Consider the following 20,408-nt stretch of genomic DNA (forward strand, 5'->3'; position numbering starts at 1 on the left):
AAATTTGTGGATTAGTTTAGGTTTTATTTTTGAAACTACTGTTGGCTTCATGTCATGACTCAAGATTTCATTTATTCTGCTGCAATGGCTTAATTTAAGGGTACTTCTGCAGCTGTGACACTACCGCTGGTTGGATAGAGAAACATTACCTAAAAAAATAAAATAAAATTACAATTTGACTTTTTTTTTTTTTTTTTAATTACCTCAGTGGCTAAAAGTAATAGATGCGTTAAATGGTTGAAATGTTTTAAAATAATGGACAAGCAATTGGAACAGCAGGCTAAAAATGGACTAATGCACAAGCAACTGAAATAATTAGCAAAAAGTAATGCATAAACAGTTGAAATAGCCAATACTAGCTAAAAGTTATTAATAAACAACTGAAATAGTCAGCATTAGCTAAAGATACTGAATAATTAGTTGAAATAGCAATGCACAAACCTAAGTAATGCAAAAACAGTTGAAACTGTAAACTTAAAGTGGTGATAAAAACAGCTGAAATAGCTTAAAGTATAATCGGTAATTCGTCAAAGTAGTTAGCCAGCAAAAATAATGGATGGCTAACAGTGGCTATGTTGAAATATGTCGCTCAAAGTAATTTTTTATTTAGTTATTAGTTATTTTTTTACTGAAACAACAAAAAAAAAAAGATTTTAGGAGTTTAGCATAAATGGTTCAAAAATATTGCTAAAAGTAATTAGTTGTGTAGTTATTAGTTTAGTTACTATTTATTTTTTAGGTAAAATATCTTAAAAAAGTTTATAGTTTGCTAAAATTAATGGAAAAAAAGATTTAAGTAGTTTAGCATAAATAGTTTAAACAAATTGCTAAAAGTGATGTCTAAATGGTTAAACTTTTTAGAAGATAAATGGTTAAATACCAAAAATGTATGCATTAACAGTTTGCTAAAATATAAAAAGAATCATATTGTCTGTTAATGGGTTGAAATGTGTAGTTAAGTAATGGATAAATGATGAAATAGCCCAAATTATTTTGAGAAATAGTGAAATACTTAAAAGCAAGCATGTAAATTTGACCAAACCAACCTTAATAACGTTTAAAATAGACTGTGAAACATACAGTTTTATATAGGTAACTAACAGTGTTAAGCAACATCCTGATGAGGATATAATGTCTTTTTTTTTTTTTTTTTTAAAGTGCTTAATTATCTTCCTTCAGCAACATCAAACTTTGCAGTCACGTGATTGCGGTTGTGAAGTCGCCACCTCTCTCTTAAAAACCGGCGCACACATATGCTGCTGCAAAGCAATATAGCTTTATATAGAGTAATAGTGTGTATCTGACATATTTATTCACCATTTCAAGGTCATGTTGATTTTCGCATCAACACAGAGGGTGCTGCATGCTTTCACAGGCTGGAAGAGAGGGGAGGCAGATAAGAGGAGGAAGAGATGAATGAAATAGATCAAAATGAGTCTAGGAATCATAATGAAAACAGATGGAAGAGAGTTGTCTGGATTTATACTGATGGATTAAGGAAGCGCGTGTGTGTGTGTGTGTGTGATTGTGTGATTGTGTGCTTTGCTCACAGTTGTGTCTGACCGCAGGGGTCGGATCATAAAGACTGACAGTCTCTCCGCTTGCAGAGGTCAGCGCGACGGCCAAAATCCCGCATCACTCTCACTATCTGATGAAGAGTGAAAGGGAGCGAGGCAGAGGAGCGGGGCCCGATGTTTCTTCCACCTGCGCTTAACTCCATGAAGGAACTGAGGACAAAATACAGGCTGTAAGAGGTAAGTGCTTTTTTTTTTTCTTCAAATTTAATTCACTGCTTGACGTCAAGTGCTCAGAGGTTTTGCTTTGAGCATCTGTCTCCTGGAGAGGCTCCATGGTGACAGCAATTTTCACTTATTTTCCTGTGATTCAGCCGTCTGTCTTCCCGGCAATTACCGGTAGTGGGCTGATTTTCTGCCACGCTCTTTTTTATTCTTTAAAATGTGATAAGTCATGTAAAAACCGCCGGCACCTTCTCTTTCAAACACCTCCTAATCATCCGAGCTGCTTCGCCTTGGAAACTAATAACACGCTGGTGATAATTTCAGTGACACGCAGGAGTGAAGTCAAGTAGATTAACAATGAAAAACTCCCTTGTCGGACTGTTGAGTGCTGACATGCTACTTTTTGAATATTTGCACATCTCTCAATATGCATGTCTCCATCCTCCTCCTCCACCAGCCCAAGCCTTCATTTAACCCCTCCGTGATGGCGTTCCTGCAGCAGATGCGCTCCCCGCGCCTCTCCTTCATCCAGACCATTGTGTCCCTCCTCATGGGCGGCATGGCCCTCATGTCCTCATACTGGTGCGTGGGTAAACAGAAAGTGCCCAAACCGCTCTGCTCGCCCATCAAGCAAAGCAACTGCATCCCCGTCCCCGGCCTCACCAACTCCAACGTCCAGTTCTCCTGGGAGACCGGGGACGACCGCTTCGTCTTCCCCAGTTTTCACACCGGTCTGTTCGTCATGTGCCAGGAGAACATCTACACAGACGCCTGGGGTAAGAGATGTAAATAATACATATAAAATGTGACACAGACTTGAAATATTTAGAGCACATCACTGACTTTTTCATTTTTGTGCAGGGAAGGTTTTGTTTTCAGCATGTGAGCAGACACATGAAATGGGGAGTTTGGGGGTTCCAAAATTTAAGCGTCAAACATTTTATTTCCTGCAGTTTAGTGAATACTTTTGCACCAATTTGAAGTGTAAATGGAAAAAGTCCTCTTCTTCTTTCGTTTTTATATTGGGATGGGACAGATGTGCTTGCTCTTAACCCTTTGAAACCTACACAAAAAAAATTGCTTGAATTCTTTCAAAATCATTCGTAAAAAGCAAGGAGCTTCTTAGGAAGAATTGGCCCAAAAATTAGCAAGAAATTAGTTAAAAAAGAAAATTAGAAGAAAAACAACAGCAAACAAACAAAAATGGAAAAATTAAAACAAAAACAAAGAAGGTACCTGGGAAAAAAAAGCTTTAAAATTCAAATGATTCTGTAAAAATAATTTTGAATATGTAAATATGTTAATTATGAATATAGTTTTCTGGACATTTTTCTCCAGCATTTTTTTTTTTTTAAATCTACCAATTTCTTTCAATATTTGGGACATTTCATGCCAAGTTGCTCATTGCCCCTTTTTGCATGTATTTGGAAAAAAAAACAAACCAGTTTGCTCAGAGTTCAAAGGTTAAAATAATTGTAAAAGACACCTGAATGCAGCATCAAGAAAACTGATGTCGATCCAGATTTCAAAAGGTTAATTTTCAGGGGGAAAGTGTCGCTTCCCCTCTGAAATCTAAACAAAATTGCCTATAGGGATCAGACGATATACGATTTTAATGCAGATCGCGATAGAAAACACACGGTAAGTTGATCATGGTGAATTCCCATAATTGGGATTTATTTTAAATATTAGTATTTGTCATTAGTGAGTATTTTCAGGTAATTTCCTTTTTTTCTTAACAAATTTCTAATTTTAAGTAATATGTGTTATTGCATTCTCCCGCTGACAGAAATCAAGCCTGTTTGCTGAGGTTTCAAATGGCTAAGAATAAAACGTTTTAACATACTTTTAACATACTTGTGATTATAAGGATAATATGCTGAATCGCATTTATTTTGGCTGTGACATGAAATCGTCCCGAGGCTAGTTGGATCTTAAAAAGGTGACGACGTGATGGAAAATAAATCCCCTGTCCGGTCGGCTGAAAATAAAAACACCTAACTGATCACAAAGGAAGGTCAAAAAGCCAAAGCTGCTCATGTTCTTCCAAACGAAAACAAAAAAACAAAAAAAAAAAGTCCAGATGTGTCACTGGCGACCCTGAGAGGGATTACGCAGGCGGAGGAAATTAATAAAAGATGATTTGTACGAAAAATCTGTACAGCAGCACTCACAGACCTGAGTTATAAATGTTTTGGGTAAACAATCAGTATCATTGTGAGGGATTTCATAAGCTTCCCCTCGGCCATATGTGCCTGTGTAGTAGAGGATAGTCCCAAGGTGAGATAAGGATCTGCGCAGAAACAGGAAGCGAAATAAACGAAGTGTGGCACTAGTGCGACAGACAATGAAGTAGGTCACAGGAGGAGAGGCGATCCAAGGTGATGCTGTCAATTGAGGCCTCGGGTGTGTTAATTTGTGTCCGCATGTGTGTGTGTGTGTGTGTTTGGGTACGTGCTCAGCCCAAAGAGGATTATCATCAGTGTGTGTTCTGCTCGCAGAGATTTAGACTTCAACAGCATGACTCAATTATGGATTAGAAACCCAGAGAGAGAAAGGTTAATAGGATTCGCAAACATCGCCGGGGTTTTTAACCGTCTCATTTGCGGCTGATTTGCAACTGATTTTTTTAAGGATTGAGTTTGAGCGATGCTGAAGTTAAGCCAAAAAAAAAGTTTCAGCTGACTTATGTGGTGTCAGTTATCCAAATCGGCCGGCGCTGTGTAATTAGTGGTTTGGTGAAGGCTGGCAGTGGTGAATGCAAACGCCAATCCTCTTAATCTAGCGCGTTACAAGAGCTATAAATGGCTTTCCTGATATAATGAAAGTAGGTATTTTTACGGAGAGTTACAATTTTTTTTTTTTGTCACTGATTTCGCCCGCAGTTTTCAATGAAAAACTGCGCCAAACTGCAGACTGACAATGCTACCAAAAACAGTGGCGCACGCAGCAGTTTGACGCTGCCTTCAGGTGCTCCTCGGAAATATCGCTCCTTCTAAAGTCCTGATTATGAGTCGGAAATTGGGACATTTCGATGATACCCGAGTTGTAACGTTTGCGTGAAGTTTCCAGGCTGCAGAAATAGCGCAAAGCTGCATAATGTTAACTGCCTAAAGCCCATAGTAGTTAAAACAACGCATCCTAATGTTATAAAGTAGTCAATCATCAGAAACACATAACTGCGAAAGTTCAATCCCTGTGACCTAACTTGACCTATTACATCATGCACAAGTATTTTAAACTTGCAGGCTGATTTGATTTTTGTCACAGTTACCACTGCAACACCTTATTTTCTTAATCACTGAAGCAACAGGGTCATAAAGCTGCATAGTTAAGCAATTATTAGCTTAAAATAATGATATTTAGGCTCATAAACTAATTAAAACGTCAACTACAAGCCATGAAAGACAACCAAGAACATTAAAAAACATTTTCTGAGCAATTTTATAAGAAACGACCCAAAAAGATAGCATGAAATTGGTAAAGGTTACCCAAAATTTTCCATAAATTAGCACATAAAAAATAAATGAAATCCAGAGTTCACACAGTTTTTAACACTGGTCTCCTGAAGGATGAAGTCTTGTGTTTGTTTGGGGCGCTGCTCATTGTTTCCAGACAGTCCAAAATTACAAGCCCCAGTTAGTCCGAAATATGTCCAATTGGACAGAAACCTGATTTTTCTGACCCCCGTTATCCAAAAACAAACCCTTACTCCGAAATCGCTTTTCTTTGAAAAATATAAAGTTCTGCAGTTAGATAACCTAAATACAAGAAAAAAAAAGTTGACATGTTTCTATAAATCACAGGTATGTTACATTTGCACAATATTTTTTAGCAAATACACTGAAACTTTCTCAAAAACATTGTGGTTAACATGTTATATTGGGGCACAAAAAGCACTTAGTTATGGTTGGGATAAGATCTGGTTTGGGTTAAAATCAACATTAGGTGGCACAAAAACAGCTGGAATCGAGGTACAAATCAGAATTGTTGGCTCAAAAAAATACAAATTGAGAAAACACAACCAAATACAAAAAACATGCTGCAAAAAATAAAATGCAAACAGACAGAAGACGAGCAAATACAGAAAAACATTTTCACAAAATTGACACGTTGTGTTTTATCACTTTTCAGTGTCTACTTTGTGATGTGTCTGGTTTTATGTTTTCTGAGTCGCAGCGTGTTGAGCTTATGGGCCACTGTAATTTAGAGCCAAATACGGTACACTGATTATTGCAGCTGCCACGTAAACACTTTGGTAAACAACCACAAAGAAGCTTAACAGACTGCAGAAAGTGGCTGTTCTGATTTTTGTTATTTAATATAAAATTTGTCACTTCTAGCAGTGGCAGAAAAACACTATTATAGTATGTTTTTAAAAATCCCCAAAATCCAAAACTGCAGTCACACACTGCAATTCTCATATTTGTTTTGCTCCTGAGAGTTTTATTTAATCTCTGCAGATTTAAACAAATCTTATAATCTCCTGTCAGTTAACTGCACACATTTAAACACTCTATTACCTCGAGCTGACCAATTTAACCGCACACGCATTCAGAAAAAAGCCCTTCAAAGTCAGAAAAACACACAAAAACAGAAAACAAAAAACAAATTCAGTGTAATTAGATAAAAAGCAAATGAAGAGCAACTTGACATTGTTTGTGTTTTCTCAGTTTTTTTAAATTCCTGCACGTGTTGTGAAGTTGGTCAAAATGTTTTCACCGTGTCCTCGTGCTCTGTCTCCCTGCATCTGTTTTCTCGTGTGTTGATCTTTCAGGGCCACCATAGTTTAGAGCCAAACACGGTACGCTGATTATTGCAGCTGTCACATAAACACGTTGGTAAACAAGCCACAAAGAAGCTTAACCGACTGCAGAAACAGGTTGCTTCTATTTTTTTCTTTTCTCTTTTAATAGCAGCGGCAGCAGTGGTGCAGAGAGCACATTCTGAGGAGAGCAAACAAAATGTTTAAATTAAAAACTGAAACAGAAAACACGCTCAGTCTCTTTTCGTGGAGCTTTTAACGACTTCCCCGCCGGCCCCGTACGTCCAGATTTATACCAAATAAATCTCCTAATCTCCCATCAGGTTACGTCAGGACGTGTAAACATTTTTACCTCAATCTGGTTATTCACGCTGTGATTAGATCACAGTGTTCAATAGCTATTATACACACAAACTCCGGCTGGTTTTTTTAAATGCAGAAATAATGATGATCATACAGTAAAACATCACTGCTGCTGGAGTTACTTTTACATGCAGCAGCCAGACGTGTTGACTAGAGTCACATGGCTTGGACTTGGGTCACAGTCTAGTCACGTATTTCATGTCTTTAGACTAGATTTGACAAATTAAATAAAGACTTGCAACTTCAGTGTTTCCCAGAATTAGAATTGATGTTTTTTTTCTTCTTCTTTTGATGTTGTGTGTGTGTGTGTGTGTGTGTGTGTGTGTGTGTGTTGTTATTTTTATTGAAAGTGCATTGTCAGCATTACTTATGACTAAATTCAGTTGCACTTGTTTAATTTCTACAAATTTAAGTGCATTCATGATTTTTGCTCATTTAAAAAAATGCATTTTGGTGAGAAGCGCATCGTGATGTTTGGGACATGAAGTTCAGAGTTTAGGACTCGGGACTTGACTTGGAACCTGCCTGTCTTGACCTGACACTTGTTGTGACTTGCAAAACATTGACTTGGTCCCATCTCTGCCTCTGGGCTCAGTGAAAATATCTTTTTTTCTAAAATTAAAAAAAAAAGATGAAAACTTACTGCAAAAAAACCAAAACGGCATAAATGGTTCAGGCCCAGGCACTTCTATTTTTTTATCTGTTTTGTCTGTGCGTATGAAGCTACTTCGTTCTACATTTTTGTAGTTTTTAACTACATTAACATGTTTTGTTTTTTTTTTCTAGAAGAGAAGTGTCGAGGGTTTCATACTTTGACTCCAGGGTCTGAAAAAGGTAAACGGATTCATTCTTTTTGTTGACTGATTGTTTAAAATGCAAACCTTGACGTCTTTGTGCTCGACCTCTCCTCCTCCTCTTCTTCCTCCTCCTGCCTCTGCAGCGATGATGTGGCTGTCTCTGTCGATGGAGATCATGTACGTCGGTCTGCTGGTCATCAGCTGCACGCTGCTGTCGGTGCAGCTGTGCATCCGGACCTGTTGTCCCTCCACGCAGCGCTGGGGTCAGATGCTCAACGCCTTCGCTGCCGTCTTCACCGTCCTCGCAGGTGCAGCTGTTTTTAGACATCTGACATTCTGATGACACATAATAACTAGTGTCACCACTTTCCTTTATTTAACCACTTTCATGCATTTGGTCCGTCTGCGTTCACAGGTCTGCTGGGGATGGTGGGTCACATGATGTTCATGCAGGTGTTTCAGAGCACCGCCTCCGGTGGACCAGAAGACTTCAAGCCTCACAGCTACGGCTACTCCTGGGCCTTCTAGTGAGTTCAATTAGATTTTCCTTTTTTCTGTCATATATAACGATATAACCCAGCTAGCCGCCAGCTTTGTCAGATGTTGATATTTGTGTATTTATGAATTTACAAAGACTTTATTGTCCTCAAAATCAGAATCAGAATCACAATCTGGTTTTATTGCCAAGTACATTTATATATAAAAGGAATGTGACTTTGTGTTTTGGTACGACATAAGATTTAAAAAAAAAATGTGGAAACTTGCTTTCAGTTTCACCATAAAATACACAAAAGACCTACGGACATAACAACATGAAATAAAAAATGAAAGCAATATTTTCCATGTAAAAAGTTTTTTAAAAAGGTCTAATTTACAATAAATACATTTTCACGTAGAATTGTCAAGATATTTGGTTGAATTTCAGTTTTGATGTTGGGTGTCCAAAATCCAAAGTCAATTTTATTGTCAAATCTGTCGTATGTACAAACGGGTCGACTGATGTGGGTTTCACTGATTATTAGTAAAAAATCTTTCTGTCAATATCGAGAATTTTGAACGTAACAAACTCCAACACAAAACTTTATTTAAATGCCTTTAGGGAACGTTTACTCAAAATATTCTTTATTTTTCCAGGCATGTTTAGTGGTCAGGGGAGAAAAGTTAAATTATTTAGGGGCAGAAAAGTTAAATTATTTAGCTATTTTCAATAACTTACAACAACTTTAATTTAGCTTTATATCAATTAACGCAGGACTTTGTATTTAAACTGCACACAACATTAAACTGACGTAATTATCAACATTATTATGTCAACACCACTAATTAAGGGGTGGTGACAGGTCCGCTGAATGACTTCTTGGAGTGCATCAGATAAAGCTGCACAGCTGTGTAGTTTTGGGTGCTTTGTAAAAAGCAGAAGAGCAACTTCTGTATTACAGCTGTTTAAGAAACTCTGGAACTCTTTGTTCTGTTTATCACCGTGCGTGTCGCGCTTGGCACGAGCAAAACTAGTTTTTAGTACAAGCTGTGCGGGCGCTATGAAAAGCAGAAGAGCAGCTTCTGTATTAAACCGGTTTTAGAGCTCTTTGTTCTGTTATGAAAGTGCCTGCGTGTATTTGGCACAAATCTTGGGACAACGTCCAAAATAAAAGTACTCTGATGACTCTGATGAAGGCCAAAGTATTGGTCTTACCACCAAGTTTTTATAAATCCTGCAAGTGTTGCTGGAGTTTTACCTCTTAAGACTTCTTTCCCATGTTCGTAGGTTTGAACACGGGCGTTTATTTCTGAGCTGGAGCAGGTGAAACGTTTGGAGCTTGGACATGGCGTGACATGTCTGCTGCAGAATGCCCGCGCATCCATTAAAAATCAACTGAAGCCACCGCCCAGCCCTTTTTTTCCTCTACGTGCGATGAGTTATTCAATTTTACACAAAGGGGATTTTCCGCCATGATTGACAGCTGTGACAGCCAATCATCATGTGCACGCATTCAATGCAGCTGCTCACGATTGGTGGGACCCCAAATATCGCTACTGCATCGACTCTGGCTCCGAATGATGTCTTCGCCACAAGACGGCAGCGGCCCTTTCGTGGATATTTTAGCTTTACCAAAAGTGGAGTTACAACGTCCGGGTCCATCACGTGATGCCCACTGACCCAGAAAGATTTTTCCATTGACTTACATCAGAAAAGAGACACCTGTAAATCAGTAAATAATTTTTTGTGATTTGTCCTTTAACTATTCAAGCCATCCAGTCGGATAACAGTTTGAAAGTCTGAAAAGTTTGAAGTCTAAAAAAGCAGCAAGATTAAATTTTTTAGGCCGCCATGCAAGCTAGCGAAGCGCTAAATCGGAAGTCAGTTGCTCCGTTTGTCGAAGTTAACCGCTCAGTCACCGTAAGTCTTTAGTGCGCATTATGGGCCAGTAGATTCGGGGATTTTACACTGATTCTGCTCCCGGAAAAAGATGTGTTTTTGCTTCTTGCTCCGCTGAGCAGCTCTCATAGGAATGAACTTGGCCCCGCCTCCATGGCTGTATCCAGACTGCCTGTAATACATCCATGACAAACACAAGCTGACCTCCTGTGTGTCCCCGTCCCTGTGTCTGTCTCCATCAGCATGGCGTGGTTCGCCTTCACCGTCTGCATGTCGGCCGGCGTCTCCACCCTCAACAACTACACCAAGAAGGTCCTGATGGTGGGGCCCCGACACAGCTCCAGCCTCAACGCCTGCAGCTTCAACTTTGTGGGGCTCCTGCCTCCTTATTACACCCCCGGGAACCCGGCGATGAGCCTGGCCCTTCCCCCGTCTCCCCCTCGGATCTCACACCTGTCTCCTTACTATAAGCCCCTCCCAGCAGAGTTACCGGCCTCCACTCCGAAGCTGACGCACTCCCACTCCCTGCCTCTCCCGCACTCTGACTCCTTCCCTCCTCCACCCTCCCACCCTGCGCCTTCATCTCCGTTCCACCGCCTCTCGCTTCCGTCTCCATCACCTTCTCCGTCCGTCTCCGTCCACCTCACCCTGCCCGCACACCAGGAGAATTACGGACCAGAGGACGACTACAGCCCACTGTGAACCACTATACATCCGGACTGGAGTCTTTCTGGGACTAGAGGACTCGTGCCCGTCCTGGGAATGCAGTTTGATGTTTCTTTATCATCCGGCTTTACGTTTTCAGCCGTCCAGTGAATCAGATCTTATCATAATCACAGTTCAGCTCAGGCGCCAGAGGAAAATGGCGGCATTGTACGTTTCTTCAGGCCACAAGTATGTTGCATTTTCACCTTTTATACCTTTATATCATATCAACCTTTCTTGAGTGACAGGTTGTCTGTGAGGCGTTGCTACGGTCAGATCCACACCTCGCTCCTCCACAGCTCCAACCTCACATCCAAATATGGTCACTTTTGGCTCCAAAAAAACAAGATGGCGATGGCCAAAATGCCTCAAGGCTTCAAAAACATCACGGTGACTCTTATTTATACAGTCTTTGCTCCCAAGCTGCACCGGCTGGATTGGAGAAGCCTGACCGGGTGCCACAATCAGGATCCCGGACTCGTCAGCCCGCTTTAGCAGGCGGAGCCAATCAGGTGCAGAGGCCCATACATCCTGATGAGCACTGCAAGAGGAGTTAACACGTGGATGGTCTGTGGCTGATCCGTCGCTGCTTTTACCAGCAAAACCAGGTATTTTAAACCACGACATGATCTTTTCCTGACCATAACCGAGTGGTTTTTGGGCCTCAACTTCAAATGCAAAGTTTTATTGACTAGATAATAACGTGCAAATGCAACATATCCGTGGTTTGCAGAAACGTGCAATGACAGCATTTTTTCTGGCGATTGTGTTGCTCAGTTCTAATCAACCAGAAAAGTGTAAATACAGACGCGATTATTAATGACAACTATTATTATATAAAGTCAACAAAGTAAAGAAAAAGGCTTCATAAACTTCACATACTGTAAAAAAGAAAAATATCTCACTAAAACTGTCTGCAATTTTCATAAACATTAGATATCTTGTTTTGACTAATGCACAACATTTGAATAAATTTGATCATTAGACGGCTGTTTGAAACATGTGCTTTTTGTTTGCAAGACTAGAATAACAAACAAATATCCAGTAAATTATAATTAAGCACATATACAAATACTATTTACTCCTAATCATGACAAATCATGAACAAAAAAACACCCTCCAATAATTGGTTGTAAATCAAGTTTTAATGTTGTAAAAATCATCGTCATCCATAATGAGAAATAACAGTAGCAAAAATAAAACAGCATTAGACATACAGAGCATCATGGGAAACCTATTTACACATTATATCTCACGCTTTCAGAGTCGAGGAAGACGCCTCTCTGTCACACGGGCGGAAACAGAGCAGATATGATCGGTAATATGGTCGGATTTACAGATATTTGATTAGTGGATTGACGTAAAATAGCAGGTTTTATTGTGTATCAGGTTAGTGTAACTGTGTGTTTCTGCAAAATGAAAATGATTGCTTTCTTACTTTGACTTATTTTTTTATTTTTATCAGCAGTTAATATTTTAATGTTGCGTCAGAGTTTGCTTTGGTTTGGCGTTGCTCAGTCTGATGTCTCCCCAATCACAGATAATTACAAAACTCAGCTGTATTACTTTTCCGATGTTAAATTTTAAATCATCACACCGTCAGATCACACACAAATCTACAACAGGTGACGCACGAATGGATTCTTTCAGCTTTACCGTCACGTTGTAGTTACACTCGCTTTAATTAGTGGCAAGTTATATAGAGTAAGACCAGAGCAGATAAATGAAATAATATCCATGATCTAACAATAAAATTAACTAAAATCATAAACTCAACCCTTTTCATCCAACACTCATATCCATAAGTAAATGTACAATAAAACAAAAAATAAAGACCACAGATTTTACTCCTGAGCTTGCCTTTGTTATAAGCCAGAAATCTCGATAGATTTTAATTTATCATTATATCTTAAGGCAAACTTTGTTCCGTTAACAACAAAAACTATTTTTTATTCTTAGATGCCTTAAAAAAATCGAGCCCAAACTCTGAAAATGCGCTCAAATACAGGTGTGCTTGATTGAGTTTGCCTTTGGCTGCAGGCTCAATTAAACACTCAGATGTATTTGAGAGGATCAACAGGTCAGCTATGGCTGAATTTACACTGGCAGCTCAAATCTGACGCCCAAAAACAAGCAAACACTGTTTACACCGTCTGAGACGAAAAACCAGATTTCAGCTGACAGGGCAGATCCAGGCGGAGGGTTTGGGGCTGGTTGGAGCTAGCTCTAGTGTCCTTCTCATGCCGTCTTCTTGCGTAGCACAAAATAAGTGACTGAGGAGATGAACGTGAGGGCGAAGGAGATCCACGCCAGGATGTAGCAGTGGCCGTACCAGCCATCGTTCTCGTCCTTGTGGAAGATGTCTGTGTAGATGGAGGCTGCGATCATGATGCACAGGCCTGGAGGGGAGGAGGCATCGGTGAGGTGGAGTGGAAGTACAGAAAATAAGAAAATGAGCAAAATGAGAAAATAAACTCACAGGCGAGGAGCTGGAAGACGCCGGAGATGGTGAACCTCTGTCCTTTCTCGAGGGTGAAGAGCTGAGCCACGAACACGAAGATGCCCAGGATGGAGAATATACAAGCCAGGACCGAGCTGGCCTGCACTGCCTGGAGGTAATCTGCAGGGGGAGCCAGAGAGAGAGAGAGCGGCACGGTGAAGACGAGTCCGACACACCCAGGAAACAGTGACACCGCGGTGACGACATTCAGACAGGTGCTGAAGGACAGGTATGTTAGCACTCCAAACATTTTAGGATTTTAAAACACGCTGAAGACCAAAAACAACTTTGCTTGTTCTGAGTCTAAAGTTGTCATTTGTGCATGTTTGTCAAACAGGACAGTCAGTGTAGGCCGGGACGCGGTCTGACCTGATGGAGCTGTGAGCTGCGACACATGCGCAGTGAATCTGAGCTGTGACTTTAGAGGGTTAAAGCAGACGGAGCGAGAAAAAAAGGGATTGTCGTCACTCAGGTGCTCTTTGGGTGCGCTCTTTTTAGCCTCCTTGGATGCGCTTGGCCTGATAGAAGTTTTGGTTATACTCGAAAGGATAATGGTCGATATGCAGTTTAATGTTTTTATAGAGAAAGCTATGTTAACCCTCTGAAACAAGGGCAAATTGGCCTGATTTCTTAAAAAAAAACATGGGAAGAAGGTAATGAGCAACTCAAGAAAAAATGACCCAAAATTGGGCAAGAAATTAGTAAAAAAAAAAAAAAAAAAAAAAAAATAAAAATATAAAGTAATAATAATAAACAAATGGGAGAGTAAGGAAAAAATTACCCAGAAATTAGCAAGAAATTAGTGAAAATGTACAACAAACTTACCTGACAGCATAAGAAAAAATAATAAAAACAAACACAGAAATAACAAACAAATAAAGACGCAAACAGGAAAATGACCAGGAAAAATGTTATGCTAGCTTTTTAAAAAAAAATATTTCTCAAATTCTGCAAATTTTTTCCAATTTTTGGGATAATTCTTTCTGAGTTGCTCATTGTCTTTTTTCCTGCATTTTGAAAAAAATTGGTCTGAATATTTTTGAAAGGTGTCTAAATTCAGTACAAGGAAAGTGATGTCAGCCCAGGTTTCAAAGAGTTAATGGCCTTTCATTAAATACATTTTCAATAATTGCAAAATTACAATTCCCACCCATGTTTTTATTTTTTAAAACATATTCTGACTCGAGGCGGACTGCATGGCCACAGAGAAAGCAGTCAAACACCCTCATGTTCTGTGATTGTGTGGCAGCGATTGAGCCTTTCTGCAGACCAGATTTCACCACTGCGTTACACCTCCATGATATGACGTAATGTGGCACCTCCTTTTTCTTGTAAAACTTTGTTTCCTAGATCATCTAAAACTAACCAATCCGACCAATAAAGACACCAAATGCTAACCAATCATACGCAGAGTAGGGCGGGACCTTCCTTCAGTATATACTATAAGTATATAAGTTATGCATAATTCCTAGAATAATTAAACTACAAAAAGATCATGCAAAAATGTACAAGTAAGTGTGATAAAGCACATTTTAACTTCAGCTTTACTGTTAGGGTTACAAATGCTTGTTTGTTCAAATTTGTGTGTTTGTATGGACAACGTTTTGCGGGGTCAGGAGGCTGAAAAAATGTTCAATATTTCAAAATGGGCACATTATTGCAAAAAGTTTGAGATACCATTCGTCATCATACAGTTGATAAAGGCGAGAAATTACTTTCATTTTTTTCTGCACAATTTGACCTCTGTGTTACATGGCAGCAGCATTTTGAGTTAAACTAGTCTAAATTTGCAATGCAGAAACATTATTTTAATAACTGAAAACTTATTTACATACAAATTCCAGGAGGATGCCAAATGATGGTATTTAATGCGTAGATAAAGATGATTTGGCGTACTTTAGTGCATGAATCAGGCTTTCGTCACATTTGAATCAAATTAATCTGATGACAGCTGCTAATCAATCTGAGAGGAGCATTAAACTCTGAATAATATCAAAAGATATTGTGGTCATTTAGGCACAAATATTTAATGTTATGCAAAAAGATATCTTAGACGCTTTTAATAAAATGCGATTATTTCTGCCACTAGTGGAAAAAAAGGCAGTATGCTAAGTTGTACCGTGTGGCAGAAAATCAAAGAAAATGTCAGCCAATTTTAATTTTTAATGAAAAGTAAATATGAATTTGACTGTTTAAATGCTGTGTGCATGGAAACAGGTTCTCCTCTGCTTCTCTGCAGTGTGTGTGTGTGTGTGTGTGTGTGTGTGTGTGTGTGTGTGTGTGTGTGTGTGTGTGTGTGTGTGTGTGGCTTACCCTGAGGATAGTGGGAACCAGTGGGAATATCGGTGAGGTTCCAGACGTTGTTCATCAGATTCCAGCGGGCCCACACATCAGTGGATATGGTGTCGGTCATCCACCAGGCCTGAAGGTGAAGACAAAATTTCACATTTGAAAATTTGTTGCATAAATACAAACTTGCCTCCTGTGTGCTAAGGGAACTTTAATGAATCAGCACCAGGGGAGGGTGAAAACATGAGGAGAATTCAAAGCATTATTGTGTGTAAACATCTCTGCAGAGCCGGAGTGTGCGTTCGCTGTGTTCTGACATGTTTTCGGGGGCAGCTGCAGGCGAAAGGATGACAATCAGACGGAGGAATGCACATCCTCCTGTCACTGTGGGATTCCACAGGTCTCACTCACGGTATGCCACACTCGCGACAGCACAGGCAAGAATCCGACATATTTATGTAAGTGCATCGCGCCGTCTGACTGACACTTTAAACACACGCAGATGCACTTCGTGGCCTCGGGGTGACGACGCCGCGGCCGGCCCCGTCTGTCACCCAGAAATGTCAAATATGCGGCCCTGAGAAGAACAGCGGACCTTTGACAGAGCAGGAATGAAGGCCTCGAGTGCAGCCAATCGCTCACTGGCTCTTTGGTGTCTGTCAGCGTGCTCGGAGGCGTTCATAACTCTGTCAGTTTAACACTGAAGCGAGGGAGGAAGTCGGGGATTATGCAGGGACAATTATGCCTTCAGGTTGTGAGGGGTGTTTGTGAATCGAGTCCTTTGTCGTGCAACAGACTGGAGTGTTTCTAGCTCCACTTTAAGTATCGGATCAGTGTGTTCGGTGGGCGTGAGTATTATCACAGTATTACGGTGTACCAGGGTGTTTAGAAATCCAGAAGCTATATTACAGGCACTCCTCTTTCTATTAAACTCATTGTATGTAGTGCACAGCACACACCATCAGAGCTCCGTCTCTGGTGTCTGTCGGTGGAATAGGCAGCTGAAAGACACATTGACACCTAGTGGTGGAGGGAGAAGTTACAGGACTGTAACCAGCCGGCGGTCCACAGAAAGAGACCGTGGGGAATAACGGCATGTTTTTTACATCTAACTGGGTGAATTAAGGATTTATGTCAACCTAAGCGGAGCTGGTGATTGTTGTAACTGAACTTACTACCAAGAGTAACCAAGACGGTTTGGGTGAGTTTTATTTCTGTCCAGTTTGAATGAAATGTGTTTTATTTTGAGTTAACGAGGCAAATAAGCCTTGTCAGTCTTTTGTGACCGATAGAAAGTTGAATTTAAGTTGTTTTTTTCTGTTTGATAAGGAAAATGGGTGTGAGAAAATGACTTTTTTTAAAAATATCTAGCGTGTTTCATTTGTAAGTAGAGCTCTCGCCATCGAGGGGTGTTAGCGCTGCATACAATATCATCATATATTGTATTTCCGGTGACATTTCAGGGAGATATGAAGGGATGAAATATTACATATTGCCCAAATCTTGTGCTAGGTAGCCCAACAGAGGGCCGATGAAAAGTGGGGATGGTATAGAGCGGTTCTATTTGTAGCATCCACAATTTTTCACAGTGAAAACGCAAAAATAACTAATGTGTACCAAACTGAAGGGGGGCGTGTAAGGGTAAATCTGTGCAGTTCTGTAAAATAGGTAACGTAACACGCGTAAAATGGCAAAATCTACTCACATTGTCGATGGTGGCCACCAGGAGGAGGATGATGCCGATAATGTGAACGACAAAAATGGCAGCGAGCAGAATCAGCATGATGACGGTGTGCTGTAGAGACAGAGAGAGGCACAAGAGGAAACTTGTTACACCACTTTCCAGTGTTCATTATGCAGGGTGGATATAACTGGAGGGCTTACTCAGCCTCATAAAACACACAAACACACACCGAACAGATTGGCAGCTACTCTGTGTGAAAATAATCAAACATGCCCAATAACAAAGGCCCCGAACTTCCTGCCCGGTCGCGGAGCGGCGGCCGTTAATGACAGCTCGGCACACACACATCTTCATAAACACACTCAGAGCAGCAAAGCAAGGCCAAAAACCTGGCACCCACTCAGGGTGTGGCTTCACAACTTCTAATTACTTTGAGCTGCAGCTTCAAGTGAAACGTCTGCAAATAGACGGCGAGGTAATGTTTCTTTTCGACATGTGCAGAGGAAATGATGTGTGTTTGTGCAGATGGAGATCGGTACGCTCAATCAGTTGGGTAAACAAGATAGTGTTGGTGAAGAGAGAGGGAGTGTGTGAAGGAGGGAAGTTGATGGCGGGTAGATGAGTTTGGGCTTGTCTTGTGCTTCCAAGAGGCCCGCCACTCCTTAAAATAACTGTAGAGAGTACCTGCTGTCCTCGCAGCCCGGCTGGCCCACACCCCATCTGAATTATGACATTTTATTAACCAAAAAACAGTTAAAAACCTCTCCTCTGTTCATCTTTAAGGCCTCTTAGCTCAAAATTTTCTCTAAATATTCAAAACTTTGACTTAACCGACCCCTCTCCAGGTGACTAAACACTAAAATATCGCACCTTTAATCCGCCTTTTGTCACATTTTTACTGCTGTGCGAACATCCAGCACCGAGGCCGCTCTGGGTGTGAACAGAGGAAGAGGCACATCTGGAATGTGCTGGTTCTCTCCACGCTAAAGGAGTGGTCAAGGGCTGGGTCCGCACACACACACACACACACACACACACACACACACACACACGCCAGCTCACTCACACGCAACCAAAACAGACACAGAGAGGGGCACGCTGGTACATTTGTGATCCCCCCTCTGACACATGTACAAAAACTTCACCAGCTTCAAAAAAAGGCAAAAAGTAAATAAATATTTGTTTAATTTCTGCCACATGACCCAAAAATTTATGGATGGCCAAAAAAAAGAAAAAAGAAGTGAAGATCAGCAGTTTCTTTAATTTAAAACACACTTGTGGTTCCAAATTCTTGTTTGAGAACAAGATGTGTTAACTTGTGCTGCAGAGTTTCTTTTTTTTTCAAAGCAGGACTGGATGTGGCATATTTTCCATCACGCCAAATGGAATACATGTGGCTGAGGTTTGCTAAAAAAATCCAAAAAGCATGCAGCCTTTTTTAAACGTCAACACATGTGGGAAGCAGCCTCACCTGATGAGGGAGTTACATTAAATTAAGAGCAAAAGTTGCCTGTGGGAGGTGAGCAGGTATGCTGAAGGTACACACACCTGCCTTTACTGCTTTTCTTACTTAAAAACGGACACAAGTCTTGTTAAAGAGCACTGATTTATCATCCTGAGCAGAGACAAACATGAAAAAGCACATAACAATCTTTGACTTACTGTTTGGCGTCTGTGCGTCTCTTCAAGTCTAATTCCTCTTGCTCTCAAGGATACTAATGTCAGACTCAGAGTCTAAACGCACAAACACTAGGAGCTACCCGTCCGCCCACTTTTACCCAGCCCTCTTTTTAAGTCCACACCCCAGACAGCCTCTGGCTTGCTTGATCACATAAGCTCTCCCCCCCTTCCCCTCCCACTCTGCGCTCCCCGTCCCACCCTCCTTTTCTTTAACTTTACACACAAGCAGACTTTGAAACGAGCCACTATTTCCACAACTTTTGTGGGCAGGCGATATCTTTTTGTGCTCGGTGTGTCTCATGTCTTCGTCACTCTGCTGCCTCTGCTGCTGTTGGTGATTTTCTCCGTGATGACTCACTGATGTTTCGGGGGGGGGGACTCCCATAACATTTATTGACAATGATTGTCCGCGTGCTGCCATGGAGACAGACTGCATGCCCTCATCACAGTCATTGCTGCTTTTGTATATATAAAGTCAAACCCGGGCGCGTAAACACAAGCACGCACAAGTGTAGAGTTTCTTCCTGATCGCCACCCTCCTGCTTTTCCCGCTTTTGTTGCAGAGGAAGGAGTTTCAGGATGAAGGAATGTTGTTGGTTGCAAGGGAGAAGGAGGTGGGGGCAAATGAGTGCAAGTCATAGCTTGAGTTTAGACGGAGGGAAGGAGGTGATGGAGGGAGGAAGACGTGAGGGCAACGAGAGAGGAATTTAAAGGGAGGGTTGCTGGCGACATTTCACACTGCTGCATGTTCATTAATTAGCACTCACTGTCACTGTTGATTTATACGCTCCCGATGATCCCGCGAGTCATCCTCTTCTCCAACGGATCACATGTTCAGTTTGAGGGAGAATCTTTCAATTAATCTGCAAATATCACATCACATAATAGCACATGATAATATTTTGCTTGTTCCTCATGAAGATGGCTGATTACTGATTGTGGTCGCTGCGGCAACTCACTGACATCAAGCAACGCAGAGGCAAATGTCATCGCCTTATCACTAACCGTGTCTAATGCTCAAAAGGATCAGACACGCTGAGTAAAAACACTGTTGTCCTCAGAGAACTGGGTCAAAGAGTACTGTCTTACATCACGCTCAAATATGACCATCTTTGCTTGTTGTACACTTTCCAGGGTCACCGAGGATCCTTTAAAAGGCATTGAAGTCATCTATCTAAAAAGAAGGCCTTCATTGGTATTAAATGGGCTTAAATTGATCTTTCAAAGTCTTAAAAATGCTCAGACATGGGATGAAGACGGATCTCTTTCTCTTGATCCACTTCTCTTTGTGTCGTTAGTTTGAGCAACAGTTATAGAGCCAGCGAGAAGCTGGATTTGTGCCGCGAGATAAGCGAACTTGCAGTTTTTTATCGTGTGTCCCTTTTTTTTAATCATTCTGGGCCCCCCTCTCCAAATTCAGATGTTTTTTGGGGGTCCATGGATGCAGTGCAAGTGAAGCTTTTTGTGTGTTTTCTTGTTTTTTTTTTTCCTCAGCAGCAGTTTGTAGAG

At 40.8% G+C, this 20,408-nt stretch overlaps 2 protein-coding genes across 3 annotated transcripts; one reads left to right on the forward strand and one right to left on the reverse strand.

Moving 5' to 3' along the window:
* Positions 1-1,364: 1,364 nt before the first annotated feature.
* Positions 1,365-11,736, forward strand: gsg1 (germ cell associated 1). 2 transcript variants are annotated; one of them, XM_088069145.1, is made up of 6 exons: positions 1,365-1,747; positions 2,197-2,515; positions 7,654-7,701; positions 7,808-7,972; positions 8,080-8,191; positions 10,284-11,736. In XM_088069145.1, the coding sequence occupies exons 2-6, from the start codon at positions 2,224-2,226 to the stop codon at positions 10,741-10,743; spliced, it is 1,077 nt and encodes a 358-aa protein (XP_087925271.1). In that variant the 5' UTR covers positions 1,365-1,747; positions 2,197-2,223; the 3' UTR covers positions 10,744-11,736. The 2 variants fall into 2 exon arrangements, with proteins under 2 accessions (XP_087925271.1, XP_087925270.1); XM_088069144.1 differs by having other exon boundaries at positions 1,367-1,754.
* A 136-nt stretch (positions 11,737-11,872) lies between these two features.
* On the reverse strand, positions 11,873-19,038 carry emp1b (epithelial membrane protein 1b). The gene is made up of 5 exons (XM_042505251.2): positions 18,882-19,038; positions 17,241-17,330; positions 15,560-15,668; positions 13,226-13,366; positions 11,873-13,145 (listed from the first exon to the last, which is right to left on the reverse strand). Exons 2-5 carry the CDS (start codon positions 17,316-17,318, stop codon positions 12,985-12,987), a joined length of 489 nt encoding a protein of 162 aa, XP_042361185.1. The 5' UTR covers positions 17,319-17,330; positions 18,882-19,038; the 3' UTR covers positions 11,873-12,984.
* Between the last annotated feature and the right edge of the window lie 1,370 nt (positions 19,039-20,408).

This window comes from Plectropomus leopardus, chromosome 18 (genome assembly GCF_026936395.1).
Source record: "Plectropomus leopardus strain MGB_pleo_1.0 chromosome 18, ASM2693639v1, whole genome shotgun sequence".
NCBI lineage: Eukaryota > Metazoa > Chordata > Actinopteri > Perciformes > Serranidae > Plectropomus > Plectropomus leopardus.